The sequence below is a fragment of the Branchiostoma belcheri genome, unplaced genomic scaffold, assembly GCF_001625305.1.
Source record: "Branchiostoma belcheri isolate BF01 breed outbred unplaced genomic scaffold, Haploidv18h27 scaffold14, whole genome shotgun sequence".
In the NCBI taxonomy this organism is placed as follows: Eukaryota; Metazoa; Chordata; class Leptocardii; order Amphioxiformes; family Branchiostomatidae; genus Branchiostoma; species Branchiostoma belcheri.
The window spans coordinates 4,047,222-4,067,376 of record NW_017802824.1 but is presented as its reverse complement, the minus strand read 5'-3'; the positions used below and the strand labels follow the sequence as shown (position 1 = coordinate 4,067,376).

General features: G+C 41.0%; 1 protein-coding gene across 1 annotated transcript in view; it reads left to right on the top strand.

Annotated features, from left to right (window-relative positions):
- Positions 1-20,155, top strand: part of LOC109464724 (metabotropic glutamate receptor 1-like) — a 66,404-nt gene that overhangs the window by 40,100 nt on the left and 6,149 nt on the right. Inside the window, exons 3-10 of the mRNA XM_019761792.1 lie at positions 6,187-6,345; positions 8,302-8,394; positions 8,782-8,971; positions 13,703-13,782; positions 14,220-14,386; positions 17,983-18,061; positions 18,647-18,800; positions 19,624-19,867. Coding sequence (XP_019617351.1) covers positions 6,187-6,345; positions 8,302-8,394; positions 8,782-8,971; positions 13,703-13,782; positions 14,220-14,386; positions 17,983-18,061; positions 18,647-18,800; positions 19,624-19,867 — 1,166 coding nt within the window. The remainder of the gene's footprint in view (positions 1-6,186; positions 6,346-8,301; positions 8,395-8,781; positions 8,972-13,702; positions 13,783-14,219; positions 14,387-17,982; positions 18,062-18,646; positions 18,801-19,623; positions 19,868-20,155) is intronic.

Sequence of the window (20,155 nt, the reverse complement as noted above, 5' to 3'; positions counted from 1 at the left end):
TTTTATTGGTGGTACCAAAAATGAAAAGAAAAAAATGCTCACGTGTAGCTTGTTTTGGTGAATACTTCAAACGTGCTATGTACGAAATGTTGACGAAAATGTGCCATGACATAGCCGTAAATGCCAATATTGGACAGCTTTGTTCATCCACAAAATATTTTGGGTTTGCCGCCCTAAAACTGCACTGGATCCCATAAATTGAGAATGATTATTTCCTATCCATCTGGGTAGATCATTCAGAGCTAATTAGGTGGAAACAACGTAAATTGCCGGACCATTACTGTCTACATCCAGAAGAGGCCGCCGATGCTTTACTTGTATTGATAAATCCATAACTTATCTACCGAAGTCTATTCATCCGTGCCATTGTATAAAGTGAGAGGTCTTAAATCACCACGGTTGGATGAAACTCGCGTTCATCATCTGAAGCTTCCTCTTCATAGAAACCTGGCAAGTGAGTCAACTATGAGAAAGGTTATGGACTTAACTGTCAGACCCATGGTAACTACCAAATGAACTCGAAGCCCCTGTCAAACATAGTAGAATATATTGCGTCTTAAAAACTGCCAAATAAACTTTTTCAAAACATGTTTAAAGTTAAAACTTTTTGGTCCAACACAAAAAATTCTCTCACCTAGAGCTTTCCTCAAAACATGTGTTTTTTTTATATTCGAACATCTAATTACAAGACGTGATGACGGTACACTTAAAGTTTTTCAACATATATTAATGCCGTCAACAACACAGGGGACGATACAATACTCATTTCACCTGAGCGAAGTGAGGAAAGTCGTGTAAAGTGCCTTTCCCAAGGGCACAAGATCGGTGCCATGTCAGGACTCGAACCCGGGACCTCTTGGTTCGTTTAATATAGTATGTCGGGCCGCGGGAGTCAGGCCGTCTGTGGTTGGCTTGCTTATGTTCGGTGAGATCAGCTACTGTTCAGCTGCAACAGCCAAATATTTAAAACTGTTGAAAACATCCGGGAATGGACGGGAGGTTTGGCCTTGGTTAGCTAGTGGTTGGCTGGTGTTCGGGAGTTGGTCAGCAGTGTTCGGGAGGGTCAAATTTGACGAAAATGTAACTCAAATTTAATTCATAAGGAAAGTTTACTAATTTTTATTTATTTTATAAAAGTTGATAAAACTGCTCCAGACCTTGGTTGTTTAGTGGTCGGGGAAAGGTTCTGAATGTGTGACCGGAGCTTCTGCGAACAAACTATGTCATAGACGCCTATTAGGAGTGCCCCAACTTCCAAAACAAGTAAGGTCCCCACATTCGGTCCGGAAAACTTTTTGGGAGCAGATGGTCATCATCCTGTCACTAATAAAAGGAGCGGTGATTGAACAGCACCTCATTTCCAAAGTAATCGAGTAATAATTGCCAGTCTTTCTGTAATAACTACTGAACAGAACTGTAAAAGTTCCAACGACCTACATACGCCCACACTTGGCCTACATTCACCCATGCAAGACTAAATGACCCGGCTATTTGATTAAATTGTTTTGCTAGTTAACTAGAGGCTACCTATTTCAGACACGAAGTCAGCAAAATTACATTCATAGGTCATCAATATTGGTGCCTATCGATTTTACTATTAGTATGGATTTACACAACTCTTTTTGTATAACTTACTTTGAAATTGTGGTTAATTAAGCAACACCAATTGAGCTATGCATTAGAAACACGATGTATTGTATTTTGATTCAAATGGCAATTTTATTTCGCCATCCTCCCTTGAGGGTCGTCATTATAGCTAGATACATAAACCGCCAGCCTTTTCATCACAACAGTACAAATGCCCATTGGGAGAGTTTAAATGCAACAGTATTCTGTGTAATCGAAGTTTGATGTATCTAAATCTAATCTATACTGGTTGAATGACCTTTTTGTGATCAAAGTATATGGTTGTGTCTAAATAGGACGATTCGGTTGGTACATATTAAATATAGGTCGATGAAATGGATCCAAAGCGATTTCAGGGCTGTAAAACTGGCTTTTCGATGTAAATTTTCTGGCCATTTTGTTACGTAGAAAATTAAATCAGGGAGGGTTAAAATAAAAAAAAAGTACCACATACTGATATCTATCAGGTAAAATGTTTCGTATAGTAGACTGGTTGTAGCTATATTTATGGGTGGTACCCAAAAATAAAAGGAACCCCTCACTTAGCCTGTTTTAGGCTATTTCAAACACTTCAAGTATAGAATGACGACAAAAAATGAACTAATAAATGGCAGTAAATGCCAATAGCATACAGATTTGCTCACCCAGAATACATTTTGTTTCGTCGCCCTGAAGGGGTTTGTAGCGTCTTCAAGTCATGTCAGCACATGTCAACGTGCCATGTTTTCCATATCCTTTCCCATCTGTGACGTCAGCTGCCCCAGAACCCTCAGGAATAATGGGATAAGACGTTTCTAGGACACCTACCCTGGGTCCAGACATCAATCTAGGATCAAATTTACCCCCGTATCCCCTCTGGGCGCAGTTTTACAACTCTATTAACACATTGTCTAGCGGTGTCTCCTTGCATTAGAGTAAAAACAACAACGGAAAGAGGAGGCCTAAAAGTTTCCGTTGAACAACTACTTGTTTCTTTACTTTTACCTAATAACAAATATTTTCGTCGTAAAACAGAAACATGCAAGCTTCCACTAAATATAGTAAAAATGATTACTTATTTTCATAGTAATTACTGATCGATATAACACACACACGTAAGTAAAAAGATCAAACAAAAAAACAAATTATTTTAAATACTTTAGAACATAATGAAAACAACTAATTAATTAGCTAACTAATGAACTAATGCAATCGAATGGTATATCAGATGTAACAGAAATAGAAGAAAATCAAATTTTATCAATAAACTAATAAGGTATAAAACATAAAGTATAACAAATAGTTGTTTTTCGCAAAGAAGTAAATGTAACATTAGAAGACAAGGAAACAAGCAACTAGGATTGTTGGCTCACACCTTATAGCCCATCAACCTAGTATGCAGATCAGACCCACATACAATACCGACCTCTGAATGCACCCTGTATTCAACGCACGGCCTGTACCGTAGCTCTCCATGATTATACCCCGCGAGACGCAACATTTCCACCGCCTTTAGCAGCCTTTATGTAGGCAGGTGGCCCCTTATGTCACCCGTGATCTCAATGGTCGTTCTGAACACACCGTCTCATATTCTCTAAATACTTCCACAGAGCAAATGGCCCATTACGCTATTTAATGGACATTTTCCTTTCTTAACATTAACCATAGGAAAAGCTCCTATTATTGTGCAGACCCATAAAACAACCACAACGCTTTGATAAACAAGGGTATGGACCGGACAACCCACTAGCAACATTAGCCTATTTATACACAATTCATTATTCTTTGATGGGTCTCTTGAGGAGGTTGTATCGAACAAATCCTCCCAAATTCCCCACCAAACTGTCATAACCGATACACATTAAAACTCGGGGTCAGCTCTTCAATCTTTTCAACTTTGCCATTCGGCGTTGTAATAGGGCGGGCGATTTATTAGCACTTTTCAGCATCCAACTTCAAAGGCCTTTCACTTGTAACTACTACATTATGAACGGGTTTATTTTCCTTATGTGTGATCCGGTTATGGTGAATTTGTGGTTTATGGGCACCTTATTGTCGGCTGCGTTTTTAGTATCGTTCCGAGCGGCCACACCATACTTCAAGGTATACTGTAGTATCTTCAAAGCATAGCGTCTATTTAGAGAAAAGGATTTTTATGCTTTCTCGTAGAGTGGTAGAGGGTATTGAAGTAAATACTGGTCGTTTGTCGGCTAGCTAAGTGCCCGGTAAAGCCCTGGTTATACATAGCCGAATGTGGCTTCCCGAACACTCCCGACTTGATTTACTTGCCTTATGCCGAGTCCATGTGTCCCTGGCATCGAGTCAAAATGGAAGCCCAACAGTCTCTGTCCTCTCTTCTCTGTTGCTCTCTACCTTCTTGTTCGAACACTCCCGAACTCCCAGGAGGAGGTTGAGAGCAAGGTCGGCTGAAGTTGGTTGTCTGGTGTTGAATGGTCGAATTTGAGGTGAATTTGACTCAAATTTGACTGCAGTCTTCTGGAGGTCATATTAGATAAGGGGATTAGTTGACCACACAAAGCCCTCGCAAAGTTTCCATTGACAAGTTGTGATAAAAACCCTGGAAAGTGCTAATTTTAGGTCTTACAAATAGCAGTATCCGTTTCGTGTTTTCGGGTAGAAAGGTATTCTGTTATTAACGCGTATAGCCTAGATGCCTTGTGGTCTGAGTAACGATATCAGCATTGAACCCAGCTTTGCAATGAGAGTCTCACGGTAGTGTGAAAGTACATCAAATTATTAGGATAATGATATTAACATGAATCATCATTCTTTATGTTACAGTGACAGCCATATAGAAAGGGGCTGATGTCGATCTATGCAGCAATTTGAGTGGCAATTGCATTTTCAAATCGATTCTAAAGATATCGCTTATAAGTGCCTGGTGTCTTTTAAAGCAATTTCCTATTACTAATGTGTATAAAAGGTTATTAAGTAGGGTATAATAAAGTGTCAAACATGAAATACACCGTTTCCTTGTGATTGCCGATTTGGTGTTTTGCTGACATGTTGATACTCAACAAAGAAGTTTAGGCTTTGGCTTATTTATTTCCCTAATCTTGCTTTAGGTACATGTATTTTATCGAGCTGTCTTATTTGAACAAGAATATTTTTTTCGCTAGCCAAACGGGCAGTGTGTTGTATACAGCCTTGCCAATGATACTTACTCTCCAAGCAGAGCGGGTATAGGGGTTTTTTTTTTGACGTGCTTTAGGCTTTTTTTTTTATCAAAGCCTAAAGCAGTTTCTTTTTTTTCTTTTTTCACCCAACCCCAAAAAATTCCAGTACAAAAAAGAAGCCCTATAATAAAAAAAAAAACTAACAACACGCCAAAAATAACCCAACACCCAAACCTCTGCTTTGAGAGTAAATGATACCTTTTTGCCAATTTGATACTGCCTTGTACAGCTTACAAAGTAAACATCACCCGACTTTACTGGCATTTACTACCATTGGTAAATCCAACTTTTTGTGCAGCATGATCAGAATGCATCTCTGTTGACTAGAAAAAGAACGTTTCATGATGTTGTTCTTGATGATCAAAAACAAGACTCGCAACCATGATCAGAGTACCGCTGCACCGCTGACTGGATAACACGGGATATATAATACGTTTCGTTGATCATCTTAATTACAAGCCAACAACACCGTACTATCAAACTGCGCTGATTTACGCCTTCTGGGTCCTGAATTCCAATAACTTTGTGTGAGAAATGGAAATGGGTGATCAGTGTAGCATGAGGCAGTACTGGGCGTCCTTCTTAATTGCATTTACACGCAGTACAGCGGAAGGAAATGGCTTTACACACAACATTTAACACGGGGCTTGACTTATGGCAGGTCTTATCTATCTTTCAGCGTTTTCTCTTCCAACAAAGAGGCAATGTTTCATAGAAGTCGACAGTACGGATTTGGGGAAGTAAAACGCTTATATCATTGACTGAATTCTAGCCTCATATCTTAGGTGAACGCAGAGACTTCATAAAACTGCTTGGCAAGTCATTTCTTCCATGGAAATTGTATTGTATCTTGGATCCAAGATACAATACTGTTAGAATTTTATTTTATTTTTGCATTACATGTGATGCACATTTACATAAAAAATATCATGTCAACAAAGAGAAGAAGTTTTTCTCCGCCAAAAAGTTTGATTCATCAATGGTAGTAAATGCCAGTAAATTCGGAACTGAAAAAGCAAGACAAGAAATAAAACTCAATTCCGGTAATTTCATATATAACATTCATTATTATGGTGCTATATGAAACTACCAGATTTGACGTTTATCTACAACCATTATTAAGCCTGGTACTGTTTACAAAATAACTATATTACCCTTCTTTCCTTACATTTGCTTGCATTGGTAAATCCGAATTTTCGTACAGTTGCCTAGTATTTTTAGTAACTTAAGGTTTTTATGGCACTTTTAAGAATTACAGAACACTTTAGTACGATCTTTCGCGATGAGCTTCCCAGTGACCTGGGATCAGGGTAGGTTTCCTAAACTTGCACGTATGTGAAAAGATTTGTGAATACTTGTTATAACTGTATTTGCTTCTTTGAAGACACTGGACAGGATCAACAGCGACCCGACCATCCTCCCCAACATCACCCTGGGCTGTGAGATCCGGGACTCCTGCTGGCACGACACGGTCGCGCTGGAGCAGACCATAGAGTTCGTCAGGCACACCATATCTACACAGACACAGCACTCCAGTGCACAGGTAAGAAACAAGTACATCCATGTGTGAGTGATGTGGAGACTTAACATAACCCTTGCCCCAATACTTAGTGTGACCCTAGTCCGACCCCAAATCTTACCCCAACTCGAGCTCCAACTTTATTTAAAGACACCCAGTGCAGTTTTTAGGGTTGAAAATCCGATTTTTCAAAGCCTATATTCTAGTCATTTATCTACATACTGGGTTGAAACTATACTATCCCAACGTATGTTGACCCTCATGGAGCAAATATTCCCAAAATTCTGACGGAAAATGGTTTCTGGAAGGGCCCTGGGCTGACGTTTAGGGCATAGATATGCCTCCCCTCATATCAATCTTCCGCCCACACTTGTCAACCCTCCTTCCTGACACGAAACAATCAAACGCAGACAACCAAAACAATACTTCCGTGACTTGAATCAACGAGAATCTCCAAGTCTACGCAGTATTGTTTACTACCATCAGATTCGTAATTCCCCAGCACCCATTCGTAGTCCCCACCAGACTAACAAAGCCGGTTCAAAAACAGTAAGATTTAGCCAAATAGGAAGAATAATTGGCCATGGGAGTGTAGCCACCACAGAGTTCATTTGTTGGGCAAATTAACCTTCCCGCGGACCTACTCTCCTGGCCAATTATTTTTCGATTGTTTTCGAATTCTACGACCTTCACCATCCGCAGGAAGGCCAGGTGGAGGCTACACGTTTAGCTAGCCTGTTCAATCAACTTGTCATACGAAGGTCCACCGTAACAGATTGTATTGAAGTTGCTATCTGATGGATGAAAAATAGTTTTACATTGAAACGTCAGCTCTTCTAGGCTACTGGAAACAGTTTTCTGTTCATTTAGCGGGTTATTATATTCAGAACCGTACTTTGCTCAATCCATGCTGAAGCCCGGTTCTGGATAGTCGACGCGTATTCAGAACTGTGCCCTGAGCAGATCTACGTTCTTGAATACACGGAGGCTATCCCGAACCGCTCTTGATCCTAACCCTAACCCAACCCCTGCCCTATTGAGGCATAGAACTAAATAGGCACGGTTCTGGATACAGCAAAGTGCAAACCCAAGTCATCTCAGGTAAACCACATGTATGTCAATCAGAATTACCACCGCTGTGCACTGTTATCCCCAAGGACACTTGCCGCGGGCATAAATCGAATCCTCTTAGACAGAAATCCAATAAAAGTGACACGTTATAAAAGAGAGGAGGCAAAAATGTAATTATAACTGCTACCATTGTTTCCCCTGGCTTGATCTAATGGGACGTGAACACCCCGTATATTGTATCGTTTGTCACGTAGACAACCTGTATCGATTTATACGTACATTCTGGGTTTCAACTTGCCTCCAATCTTTTAACTTCCTCATTGTCACTTTTATTGTATGCATTTATTCATGGGAGAAATGGATGTCCATTTTCTATGTGTTCTTTTTGTGTGTAAAAATTTGCCTCCCAAACACAACCGAACTCCTGCCAACCGTTTTTCGATCAGGTCGCGAGTAGGTCGGGAGCCAGTTCGGCTGTGGTTGGCTGGTTTTCGGCAATGTTGGCTACTGTTCGCCTGCGTCAGCAGGATGTTTTAAAATTATTAAAACTCTCGGGTGTGGACTATTCCCGAACTTCAGCCAAACTTAAAAGATGGTTTGTGTTCTGAATGCGGGACAGAAAGAACAACGAACACTCGAACTGGAGTTACGTGATTGTATTTATATTTCTTTTCTTAAAAAAATTAAGTGTGAAAGATTATACGAAGAAAATTTTAATGCAGGTCACTCTCAAGTCCAATGTTAATGTTTATTGTTTTTCCTGTTACTCTACATGTTCTTCAATACGTTTCATCCTGACTTATTCCAAGATATTTCCTGAAGAATCTACAGCTTTTCAATGCTATTAATATAATGTAATGGATTGGAATTGCAAAGTTGGTACTACGATGTCTGATGTGCTTGTTACAGAAGTGTCCAGATGGTACTGTGCTGTCGTCTCCAACATATGAACAGCCAATCGTGGGGCTGATAGGACCTGGGTCCAGCTCTGTAACCATACAGGTATGAATGAAATACTCTTGATCTTACAGTAGTTTCCTCCGCGAAAATAGTGTGGTGGAATCTCTAACATGCTGGAGTTGTGGATCTCCCCAAACATGACATGGTAGGCGTTACCTTCTATCAAAGAGGACGTCCCTGATCTAAGCTAAGTACTCATTTTCACCTGAGTCAAGTGAGGAAATAGGTGTAAAGTGCCTTCCCATGACCAGAACAGTAGGGCCTGCCAGGGATTCTAACCGAGAACCTAAGTCAACAGCCCTAACCATAAGACCACGTTGCCACCTTTAGCAAACTCATCAGAGCATCATTGACATTGGTCAGTAGTCCTTTGAAGAACCACAAGCTGTTTATCTTACATTTACGTGACTGCATGTATGTTTCTTTCAGGTTCAGAACCTTCTGCAGCTCTTTAACATCCCGCAGATTGCCTACTCTGCCACCAGTAAGGACCTGAGTGATAAGGCCCGCTACAAGTACTTCCTACGGGTCATCCCACCGGACACCCTTCAGGCGCAGGCAATGGCTGACATCGTCATGCATTACAACTGGACCTATGTGTCAACACTGCACACTACAGGTAGGCGTTAGAAGGCGCGAGTGGGGTGACGATGCGTGACTCAAATAATTGGTCACTGAGTTGAATTGGACAAATGCTAACGCTAGGGGGTGGGTGGGGGTGCAATAGGCTCAGGTAAAAAAGTACCTTGGCTGACATCGTCATGCATTACAACTGGACCTATGTGTCAACTCTGCACACTACAGGTAGGCGTTAGGTGGCGTGTGATGATGATGTGTAACTCAAATTATTGGTCACTGAGTTGAATTGGACTAATGCCAACGCTAGGGGATGGAGTGGGGCAATAGGCTGAGGTACAAAAAAGTACCTTGGCTGACATCGTCATGCATTACAACTGGACCTATGTGTCAACTCTGCACACTACAGGTAGGCGTTAGAAGGCGCGAGTGGGGTGACGATGCGTGACTCAAATAATTGGTTACTGAGTTGAATTGGACTAATGCTAACGCTAGGGGGTGGGTGGGGGTGCAATAGGATCAGGTACAAAAAGGACCTTGGCTGACATCGTCATGCATTACAACTGGACCTATGTGTCAACTCAGCACACCACAGGTATACGTAGGCGTTAGGTGGCGTGAGTGGGGTGACGATGTGTGCCTCAAATAATTGGCCACCTCGGTGACTTGAATAGGACCGATGATAACGCTAGGGGATGGGGTGGAGTTGCAATAGGCTCAGGTACAAAAAGTACCTTGGCTGACATCGTCATGCATTACAACTGGACCTATGTACAACTCTGCACACTACAGGTAGGCGTTAGGTGGCGTGAGTGGGATGACGATGTGTGACTCAAATAATTGGTCACTGACTTAAATTCGCCAAATTCTAACGCTAGGGGGTGTGCAATAGGCTCAGGTACAAAAGAAAAAGTACCTTGGCTGACATCGTCATGCATTACAACTGGACCTATGTGTCAACTCTGCACACTCTGTGACTCAAATAATAGGATACCTTGGTGACTTGAATTGGACTAATGCGAACGCTAGGGGGTTGATGGGGGTGCCATAGACTCATGTACAAAAAGTACCTGGTTGTGTTCTAAATTATGCGTTTCTTTCTTGAACTGGTCCAGAGACTCGGTGTTTCTCCTATTTCTATAGCAAACATATTTATTGTGTAAAACAGGGCCCCATTGAGAAGAAGTGCAGTCACCTAATGGGCCACCATGTATAAAAATGCCGGAAAATAAAAATAAAATAACATGACTATTGTCAGGCATCTGATCAAATTTATCTCATATGTATTAGTTGAAATATAATAGGAGCAGGTGAAAACAGAAGTGCTGGACCGGCATGACACATGGAATTGGTTTGGGACGTGCTGCAAATGCAACGTGCTTCTCGACACCTTAATTACCCAAGTACCGAACGTGATAGTCAGCGCAAAGCTTCTGGAAATCCGACCATGAACTTTATTCTTCAACTCTATTCTTTATTAGAGAGTTTTTCTACGTCTGCCCGCACTTGGTAATTCCGTACAGGTTCTGTACCTGTTTATCGTGAGCACAACGTGGGTACCATAAAAAAGACATGTAAAAGGGTCTGTGCCGTTTTATCTTCCAGGTCCAATATCGGCTGAATACTCGTTGGTGAAAATTAAAGAGAAAACATTAGAGATCTCTGCGTGCGACTGGCGTTCGTAATTAAAGCTGGGCCTGATATATTAGATACTAGCCAAGCATCCTCAATTATACGAAGCGCTAGAAAATAACCTGCTTGAAATACTTGTAGACTTATCTCTCCAGTTTAAACCCCGTAAAATCCCAGTTGGACGAGAATTTCATAAAATGGGATCCATCGCCTGGATGTAATGTCACTTACGGGCTATAAAAAAGCGGCAGACTTCCAGCAATTGCTTTTTTCTTCACGATGAAAACCTAATCGCTTTATATATCTTTGTGCTAAATATGCACTTATATTGACGGCGGTGCATAGAATGGGAATATGTTACTGCCCGTTTGTTGGAAGGGATGCTTCGTGTAAATCAATTGTTAAATGGTGGAGATTAATCAAGAAATGCTAGGACCAAGATAGTTGGTTGGGTGGTGTGAATGTTATGACGATTTGTGACTCAAATAATTGGTCACCTTGGTGACTTGAATTGGACTAATGCTAACGCTGGTGGAGGGGGTGTTGCAATAGGTTCAGCTACAAACAGGGCTGCCAGACCAGGTAGGACGCAATGGACAGGCATAACGATTGACCTGAGCCCTGATGCAAATAAAAAATACTTTTCACCCAAGACCAAGCCACACCATCATCGAACGTGATACTCGATGAACGATGGCCAAAGAGCGTTGTCAGAAGAACATCTCTGTGTATTGTGTTGAATTTATAGTGTCTGGAACGTGGTGGCAGCTTCTTTTCGGCCCAAGGACCTAATCGGAGAAACATATATCCTTACGTCCCCTGGCAATGGTAAATTCAATCTTTGGAGGTCTTCCTTACACTGTTAATCCTCCAGAGTTTGACACGGCTCTTTTGAAAGGCATATCTCTGTAATGTTGAAAAGGTCTCCTTTAAAGAACTAATGCTGACCTATGAGTGACTCTTGGTGATGGTACCCGTTAGCTGCCACCAAATGGACTGACAGAATGACATTCATTTCTGCCTAATGGTCTTGCAGATACTATATTGTGACCTAGATAACACCGTGTTAGCCGTTTTTGCTATAACCATCTTTCTTCAGCTACTGGAAAGGGTTATCATATGACCAAGATGTTAAAGGTCTGAATGGGGGTGCTGTGTGTAGGGGGGGGGGGGGTAGTCGGTGGTAGCCTTTTCAGTAGCTGAAGAAACAAGGTGAATACTGTAATACTGTTTGGAAACTTCTTTGCTTGAATACTAAGTCTGTTGTAACATTTTAAAATCTTTCTTTTTACTATGGATTCCTTTGGGCAGTTTAACCTTCATCATCACCTTCAAGGTTCACAAAACCAGATACAGCTGCAGTCATAACAGAATAAACACAAGATCACAGCAATGCACGTCAGTTTATCTTTCCTTTGAAACTGTAGCTACATAGAAAATCTGCCCCCCCTCCCACCGTACATACAGTATCGGTCGAAAGAACACAGTAATTCCCCATACGTTTGAGGTAATGGGCTATCAACTGATGCTGCATGCACCAAGTTGAAACAAATTGTTCACTAATCTTTACGAATACTGAAGATGCTTTTAAAGTTCTCTCGGTAGCTGACAATTGACAAAAGCCTTACACTTCTCCACCTAACACCGCTCAGCCATAAAATGACCCCGATGACTGGCCTTTCTTCAAAAGGATAGCGTAGATATGTTTTCATTCTGGCGTAAAAGGTAATCTTTACTGTCTATCTATGTTGGTCAAAGTGCATGATCACAAGGCAAAAGGTATTAGGCTACGGGACAACTGGTTCTTTGACATAGGGTTTGAAGTGGTATTGCATTTTTTACCTCCATGAAAAATGGAATTATTTTGGTCTCTCTCTCTCTCTCTCAAGTGATTTGGACTTGGTCCCACCAGCAGCTTCTTCAGAAACTGCAGGGGAGTTTCCAAGCGAAATCTTTGAAATCGGATAGGTCCAGAAAGTATTTTCATCATTTTTGGTATTCAGGTTTATTTATGGATGTAGCGAGACGTTTTCATTCAATTTTTTATTCCTTTTGCCATGAAGAGAGAATTGGCTGGCGTACTTGTATCTTTGACTTCGCACACAATGGAAGTCCTTTCAAAGTATTCCAGTCCCTCATAATTCAAAGTAAACATGAGATACCGAAATCCCCATCCATCATTTTCTGGTACACACTACAGTACTACTATATAGTATAATTCATTTCCTCCATCTTAGTAATCTTATATTTCAGTCATCCGTGAGATCAAAGCTCTATTACATTTGGAACAGGGAGGGAGAAACTGTCTTCGATGCGTCACAAGTCTTTACTTCTTCATTCAGCTGTCACGTCATAGCTCATCAAAGAGAGATTGGGCGGTTGCAGTAAGCTGAATGATATCTCTCTGGTCGTTTCTTAGGGCGATAGCCTTGACTTTAACGGGTAGTAAAGAGTATAATAGCGAGGGCTTTACGTCTGTCATCGCTATAAAATAACATGGTGAGAGGTCAAAATGACAAGGAGAAGGGTATAAAAATGGCTACATTGTAAAGCCTATGTATCGACGTACAGAGAGTACCATCTTTGTGCCATCTCGGAGACCATTTCCCGCCATTGATGTGATACTACCCACAGGAATAGTAACGTAAACACATAAAGGCAGCTTTTAATCATACCAGAGGCTATTGCAGCGTACTTGGACTAACCACATGGCTGGCTTTTTGATAACAAAACTGTTTCGTTACTGCCTGCAGCATCTGTACAGTGCTGCCACAAAGTCCAACTTTGCATTGCCACGAGTGACTATGGCAATCATTACACTGAATGATGTAGTTTAGCATAAAACTTTATTCTTTTTTTTTATTTCATGCATGACTTGCGCATATAAAGGTAAACATACAGATAGAAATACACATAATAACAATAGTTAAAAATAAGTCTATGAGTACAGACGGGCCCAGATATTGTGGAAGAATCTGTTGCGGAATATATATGATAAAAACATATGTTTCAAGTTTTAAGTTCTCCTACCAGAATTCCACATATAATGTAGCATACATTACATATCATTATTATAACCGTGAAACTAATTTTCTGTTGATGGTACTTGGCCTATGAAAACGTGAATGGTTTGCCTCTTCAGGGAACTATGGTCAGAGCGGAGCAGACGTGTTCAAGGCATTGGTGAAGAAAGAAGGGGTTTGCATTGCCACATCTGACCAGGTAAGCAGAGTACATTTAGTGGTTGATTTTTCGTTGACATAACATCATGTGTTTGTTATGTCACGTATGTGTTGATATTTCATGTCATATATTGCTTCCAGGGTCCCAATGTAAAGCAGAATCTTGCACCGTGATATCAATGGGCCAACCTGACAAAATAAAACATAAACAAATAAACAATATTAATTCCATGCACCTCTTTTATTTATCGAGCACCCATACAACCAGGCATTGGATAGTATCCCACTTCTGACACCATTATTGCGTTTCTTGCAAATCTTGCAATGAGTTCGAATTACCATTACGACGTTCATTTCATTGTACAAAATTGGGTGAGTAGTGTATGCAAAAACATGGCTGCTCTCTGATCTAGTGGTGAGATGTCCTTCTGTTATCCTGGTATATGTCAGTCTTGTAATGTATCCAACCCTTACCAGGTGGAGTACGATGCCGATGACGACCGCTACGATAACGTCGTGCGAAACCTGCAGTCCACTCCCTCCGCACACGTGGTGGTGTGCTTCTGTCAGGGGAACACCGTGAGAGGCCTGCTGGCAGCCATGGAGAGACTCAACACCACGGGACAGTTCCTACTGCTCGGCAGGTACGGAGTCTTGTTGATCATTTGATGTCAATGAAATTACTTCATCAAGTACCTTTTTTCATTCACGACCACTTTTTGTCGTAAACTATGACTGATTCACTGTGCACTGAAGCCGAGTGTTACAAGTTCACTGTGCACTGAAGCTAGGTGTTACTGGTTCACTGTGCACTGAAGCTAGATGTTACTGGTTTACTCTGCACTTAATCTAGGTGTTACTGGTTCACTGTGCACTAGACCTAGGTGTTACTGGTTCACTGTGCACTAGACCTAGGTGTTACTGGTTCAATGTGCACTGAAGCTAGGTGTTCCTACTACGAATGCGTAGAAAAACATAAATTAATTGTGACTTTTATTGATATTGTTATAAAACTAGAGAAATATGCGGTTAAAAAGTATTGTTATTTTCAAAATATATTGTTTTTATCATATCAGGATCCAACACTTGGTCGTTTTATATTTGGGGTTAACATTACATTGTACTGTTTGAAAGACTGCGGGCACAAAGCCAAGTAATTAAAGTCTTCCTACACTGTAATCTAGCTCGAATAGCTATTTTATAACCCCATGTCTGACAATAGTTATCATTTTCCATTAAGCCTTTAGATAAAGTTTGCATGGGCCAAGTCTCATTAATCGAAAACAAAATCTCTGCCCACCAAGTAATCCTCTAGTATACCATGTTTTAATCCATCCCCGGGGGTTAATTAACCCCTTGATCCATTTTATCAGCTTAGGAAATCCGGTTATTGCGTACTTCTTAGCCCCTCTGCGGCCACAAATTTATCAACGCAACAGTTGGACGGCCGCCCTGTACGTTTCCTGTCAGAAGCCGCTGCAAACCAGACGCTTTAACGTAGATAGATCGGCCATCTGTCGTAAAGAGCCGAGGGACGCCAATCAATATACCTTCAGGGTCAAGTACAGGCCCTTACCCCCTGCCAGAGATGGGAGAGGAAAAAGCTTCAAATGTTTCCCTTTAATATTTTCCTAATAAGATAAGATTGAACTACGAAATACACTTGAAGCATAGCTAGGTACAAACTGTGAATCAGACTGCCTGATTTGCATGTAAGCATGTTTTGTAGGCGCTACATGTAGTATAACGGATATATTTTAATAGAAAGGCCAGAAACATGTCATGATAAACAGTTTCCGAGGGAGGCCCATCAATATACCCCTCAGGGTCAAGTACAAGTCCTTGCCCCCTGCCAGTCATGAGAGAGGAAATGGCTTAGAATGTTTCCCTTTAATATTTTCCTAAATCGTTCATAGATCGAACTCCAGAAACCCCTTGAAGCATAGCTAGGTACCAACTGTGAATCGGAACTGTCTGATTTGCATGTAAGCATGGTTTGTAGGCGTTACATGTAGTATAACGGATATATTTTAGTAGAAAGGCCTGAAACATGTCATGATAAACAGCTTCCGAGGGAGGTCAATCAATATACCTTCAGGGTCAAGTACAAGTCCTTGCCCCCTGCCAGACAAGAGACAGGAAAAAGTTTCAAATTTTCCCTTTAATATTTTCTTAACTCGTTCAAACATCGAACTCCTGAAACCCCTTGAAGCATAGCTAGGTACCAACTGTGAATCAGAACTGCCTAATTTGCATGTAAGCATGTTTTGTAGGCGTTACATGTACTATAACGGATATATTTTAGTAGAAAGGCCTGAAACATGTCGTGATAAACAGCTTCCAGACAACAATCAGGTTTGATGAAGCTCCACAGACGCCACATTAGTCTGTTAATCAGATTATCTACCCATCCCCAGAGATTACATGTGCACGCAGCATGGCATACATCAAGTATGTAACCGTGAACTTGCACACGTTCTTATGATGAAAACGACATTCACGACCACAAACTAATATAATAGGATCACCATCAATTATAGCGTCTCCAAATGCTGCAGGTCAATGGTACAGTTGAAGACGACATGAAAACGGTTCCTGGAAATAGTCATACGTGATAGGCATTATTCTGCAAACAATTTCAGATATATACAATGTTAACAGTGACCCTACATAACTTAAAGGATGGGTGATATCACAATTATAATACATAATACAGGTTCCCATGTATTATATATTATAATTGTGTTATTAAACTTATTCTGTTAACATATTATGGCCCATATTATATATATGATAGTAACATATAATATTCTAATTCATATTCATCTCGCAAAACGTTGGTCATTTCATACTCCATAGCACACAGGAAAGAGGTCAAGGCCAACAGTAACTATGTTAAAAGTAGCATTAGTAGCATTATTTTTATTGTTGATTATTTTATCATGTTCTCGCAGTTAGCCCTTGGGCATGGATTAGCTATAAACTTTCTGTAGAACGAAAAAAAAACGTGGTGTAGCTCATTAGTCACACACGCACGACTTAAATCTTACAGTAAACAACAGTTGTTTACATGACAGATTATACCACCATATTCAGCACGGTGGTGTTGCACTACCTGTAAATACAAATACATACGAAAACCGTACTGGACCCCTATAACTAAACATAAACGGAAAATCAAAGAAAACCGTCAAACCCGCCGTGAGTTACAGCTGCGAACACACAAATACGACCGAAAACAATGGAAGGACTCTTTCCTGGAAGTAGAAATGCTATCATTTCTCTATACGCGGCGGATTTGAGTCTTGATGAATGTGAAACCATCTCAGCTCTATAATCACTGTCAACTTCACCCATCCGTGCACTTAACCATCCCTCGGGATTACATTACGATGATTAAAATTCAATTTGCCATACTGACTTGTCTACGCACTACTCCCTAACTTCCAAGTCGTTTCCGGGAATTCCTTTGAAAGGTTTGAAAGTAGAGTGATCCCCGTGATCATCCTGTCCACTCAAGTGAGCTTACCTAATGGAATATGGACAGTTTATATAACCTTTAAGGTACCATTTGTTAGATGAGCCGGATTGATTAAGTCTATTCCGTGTATCTCCTATATTACTGCGGAGCATTAACGTCTACCCTTGCCCTTTACCTCTACCGTAATCACCCATGAAGGATACAGTATCGGTTCTGGACAAAAGTCTGCCAACTTTTTTCAGTTGTCAACATTTTGCAAACGAGTAGCAAACCAGGCCAGTGGAGAACTTTTTTAGTAAAAAACCTACCTGTAAACCGTTGGAGTTTGAACGTGCTGCGTGCTACCTCAAATTCTCTTATTGGCTAATACATATGTATTGTAACGAATAACGAATATTAAAAGTCCCTGTGTTGACAAAGGCAGCTACATCTAAACTTGTGATATCCCTTATTATTTGAATGATTATGATATAGATATGTTAGGTTTTATTCGACATGAGGTCTTATGCAACACACTTATTTTATTGTTGTTACTCTCTCTTTATGTAGTTTGCCATACATTGTACCATGTGCAATTGTCGTGCAATAAAAGTTTTTCTGTAACACGATCATATTACTGCATTGTTTCAATAGTAATATACTCAAATACGGTCCTTGCTAACAAGAATAGCAATATCCTGTTAGTTCTTAAGTACTGTGTGATGATCCAGACCAAGTAATACGTTTGACCTATTCTACCGTTTTAATGTTCACTTGTAGTGACGGGTGGGCTGACAGGAAAGAACTGACAGCTTTCAATCCAAGAGAGGCTGCGGGAAGTATCACCATTAAACCATGGGTAGGTTCCTTAAGCCTCTACCACACTGTTTCAAATACGTGTATGGCCTCCCAAACACTACCGGCTGTTGTTGAAACTTTGAAACTTTATTGTTATTGACTGGTGTTTGGCCAGGTCGGCTACTGTTAGGCTGCACCAGCCAAATATTCCAAAAAGTTTAAAGCATTCGTTTATGGACTGGAAATTCAGCCATGGTTAGCTGGTCGTTGATTGGTGTTTAGGAGTGGTTGGGAGTAGAATTTGACTCAAATTTAACTCTAACTTTCTTCAATTCATATAGAAAGGCATGCGTGGCCGACGTGGCCAGACTGCTCCCTAATATATCTTGATTATTTTGTGGTCGGGAAAAGGTTCTGAATGTGTTACAGAGGCTTAGCGCTGAACTACAGACGCATACATAGAAGCATATTCCTTACATGCGAACTACTAGGCAGAAGGGAATACATAAATAAAGTCACCTTAATCATATATCATTCACGAGCTATGCAGCAGACTGTGACATATTACTACTAACCTTGGATGAACTCTCGTTTGTATCATGTCTCCTTTAATCAACATTAGGAACTCTGATTAAATCCCCCACAGTCACCCCAGGTGGAGTCGTTTGACGGGTATTACCAGAACTTGAACCCCTGGAACAACGCCAGGAATCCCTGGTTCCAGGAATTCTGGCAGTGGAGGTTCCGCTGCCGCATAGTCGGACATGCCATGGAGAACACATTCGACAAGATCTGCACAGGTTAGTGATTGTATCTGCCGGGCGGGATATTATATTATCTGGATTAAGTATTAATCTAGATTATGTACTACACTAGCGATAGACCAGAACCCGAATTCCTGGAACAAAACCAAGAATCGCTGGTTCCAGGAATTCAGGAAGTGTAAGTTTGACTGCCACAAAGTTTGACATGCTATGGAGAACACATTTGACAAGATCTGCACAGGTTAACAAAACGCGCAGTTGGAATAATACCTGGATTAAGTATCAATCTAGATTAAGTACTACGCCAGACTGTAGCATATGATAACGGAAAGAGTATGCATTGATTTAAACTGCAATGTATCACAAAATCTACACCGCATTCCAAGTGAAGTCTGCATATGATGAAAGAAGTAAATTATTTTGTTGCTCATAGTTATGGGAACTGGTAAAGATTATTAAGTGTCATCATGTATGATTTAAAGGGACTTAAATAAGGATTAATTACCCGTCACGAGGTATATAGGTTGTCATAACTCCCGGACATTTTCTACAAAACCGATTAAACCGCAGAGTGAGGGAAGCAAGTCCATCTCCTGCATAATGGTATGATCAAGTGGTCAATTATTTTAATAAAGGACCACTGATCGGTAATTATTCACCAGTTGTCACACTTTATTGCACTTGTTATGTACAGTGTCAAGACATATATGAGAACTTTAGACACAACAAAAGTACAGCGACTTTCGTAAAGTCTAAGACATGTAGACATACATACAAATAAACATGGGTATGAAATGACTTCTGATTGGTCGACGTCATCTGGCTCTATGATTATGGTATCTCTCTGGCTTACTTTTAGGAAACGAGAGCCTTCAGGACTACGTTCAGGACACCAAGCTGGGTTTTGTCATCAACGCTATCGAGGCCATGGCCCACGGCCTGCACGACATGCAGACGGCCCTGTGCGGGGAAACCGGCGGTCTCTGCCCGCAGATGCGCAACGTGAACGGCACGCTGCTGCTGGAGCACATCCTCAGCACGACCTTCCTGGGAGTCAACAACGAGACGGTCAGGTTCGACAAAAACGGAGATCCTCCTGGAAGGTAAAAGTTCCCGTTCCACTCTGTGCAGAGCATAGGTGTGGTGCCGGCCCATCTCCATTTCTGTAGCCCTTGGGCCACACAATTGTGCAAGCACTTCATCAGGGGCTAGCTCGCTGATAGTGTTGTGTGTTTGACCTTCCCATACTCTTTCTCATAGATGCCGAGTGCTGCGCAGAAAAATCAGCATGTACCATTTTTAAATATTCCGTCATTGATATGACACAACCTCCCGTTTACAAAGCGAGCACTCTACCCAGTTTAGCTAATGCACCTGACGAATTGAAAACG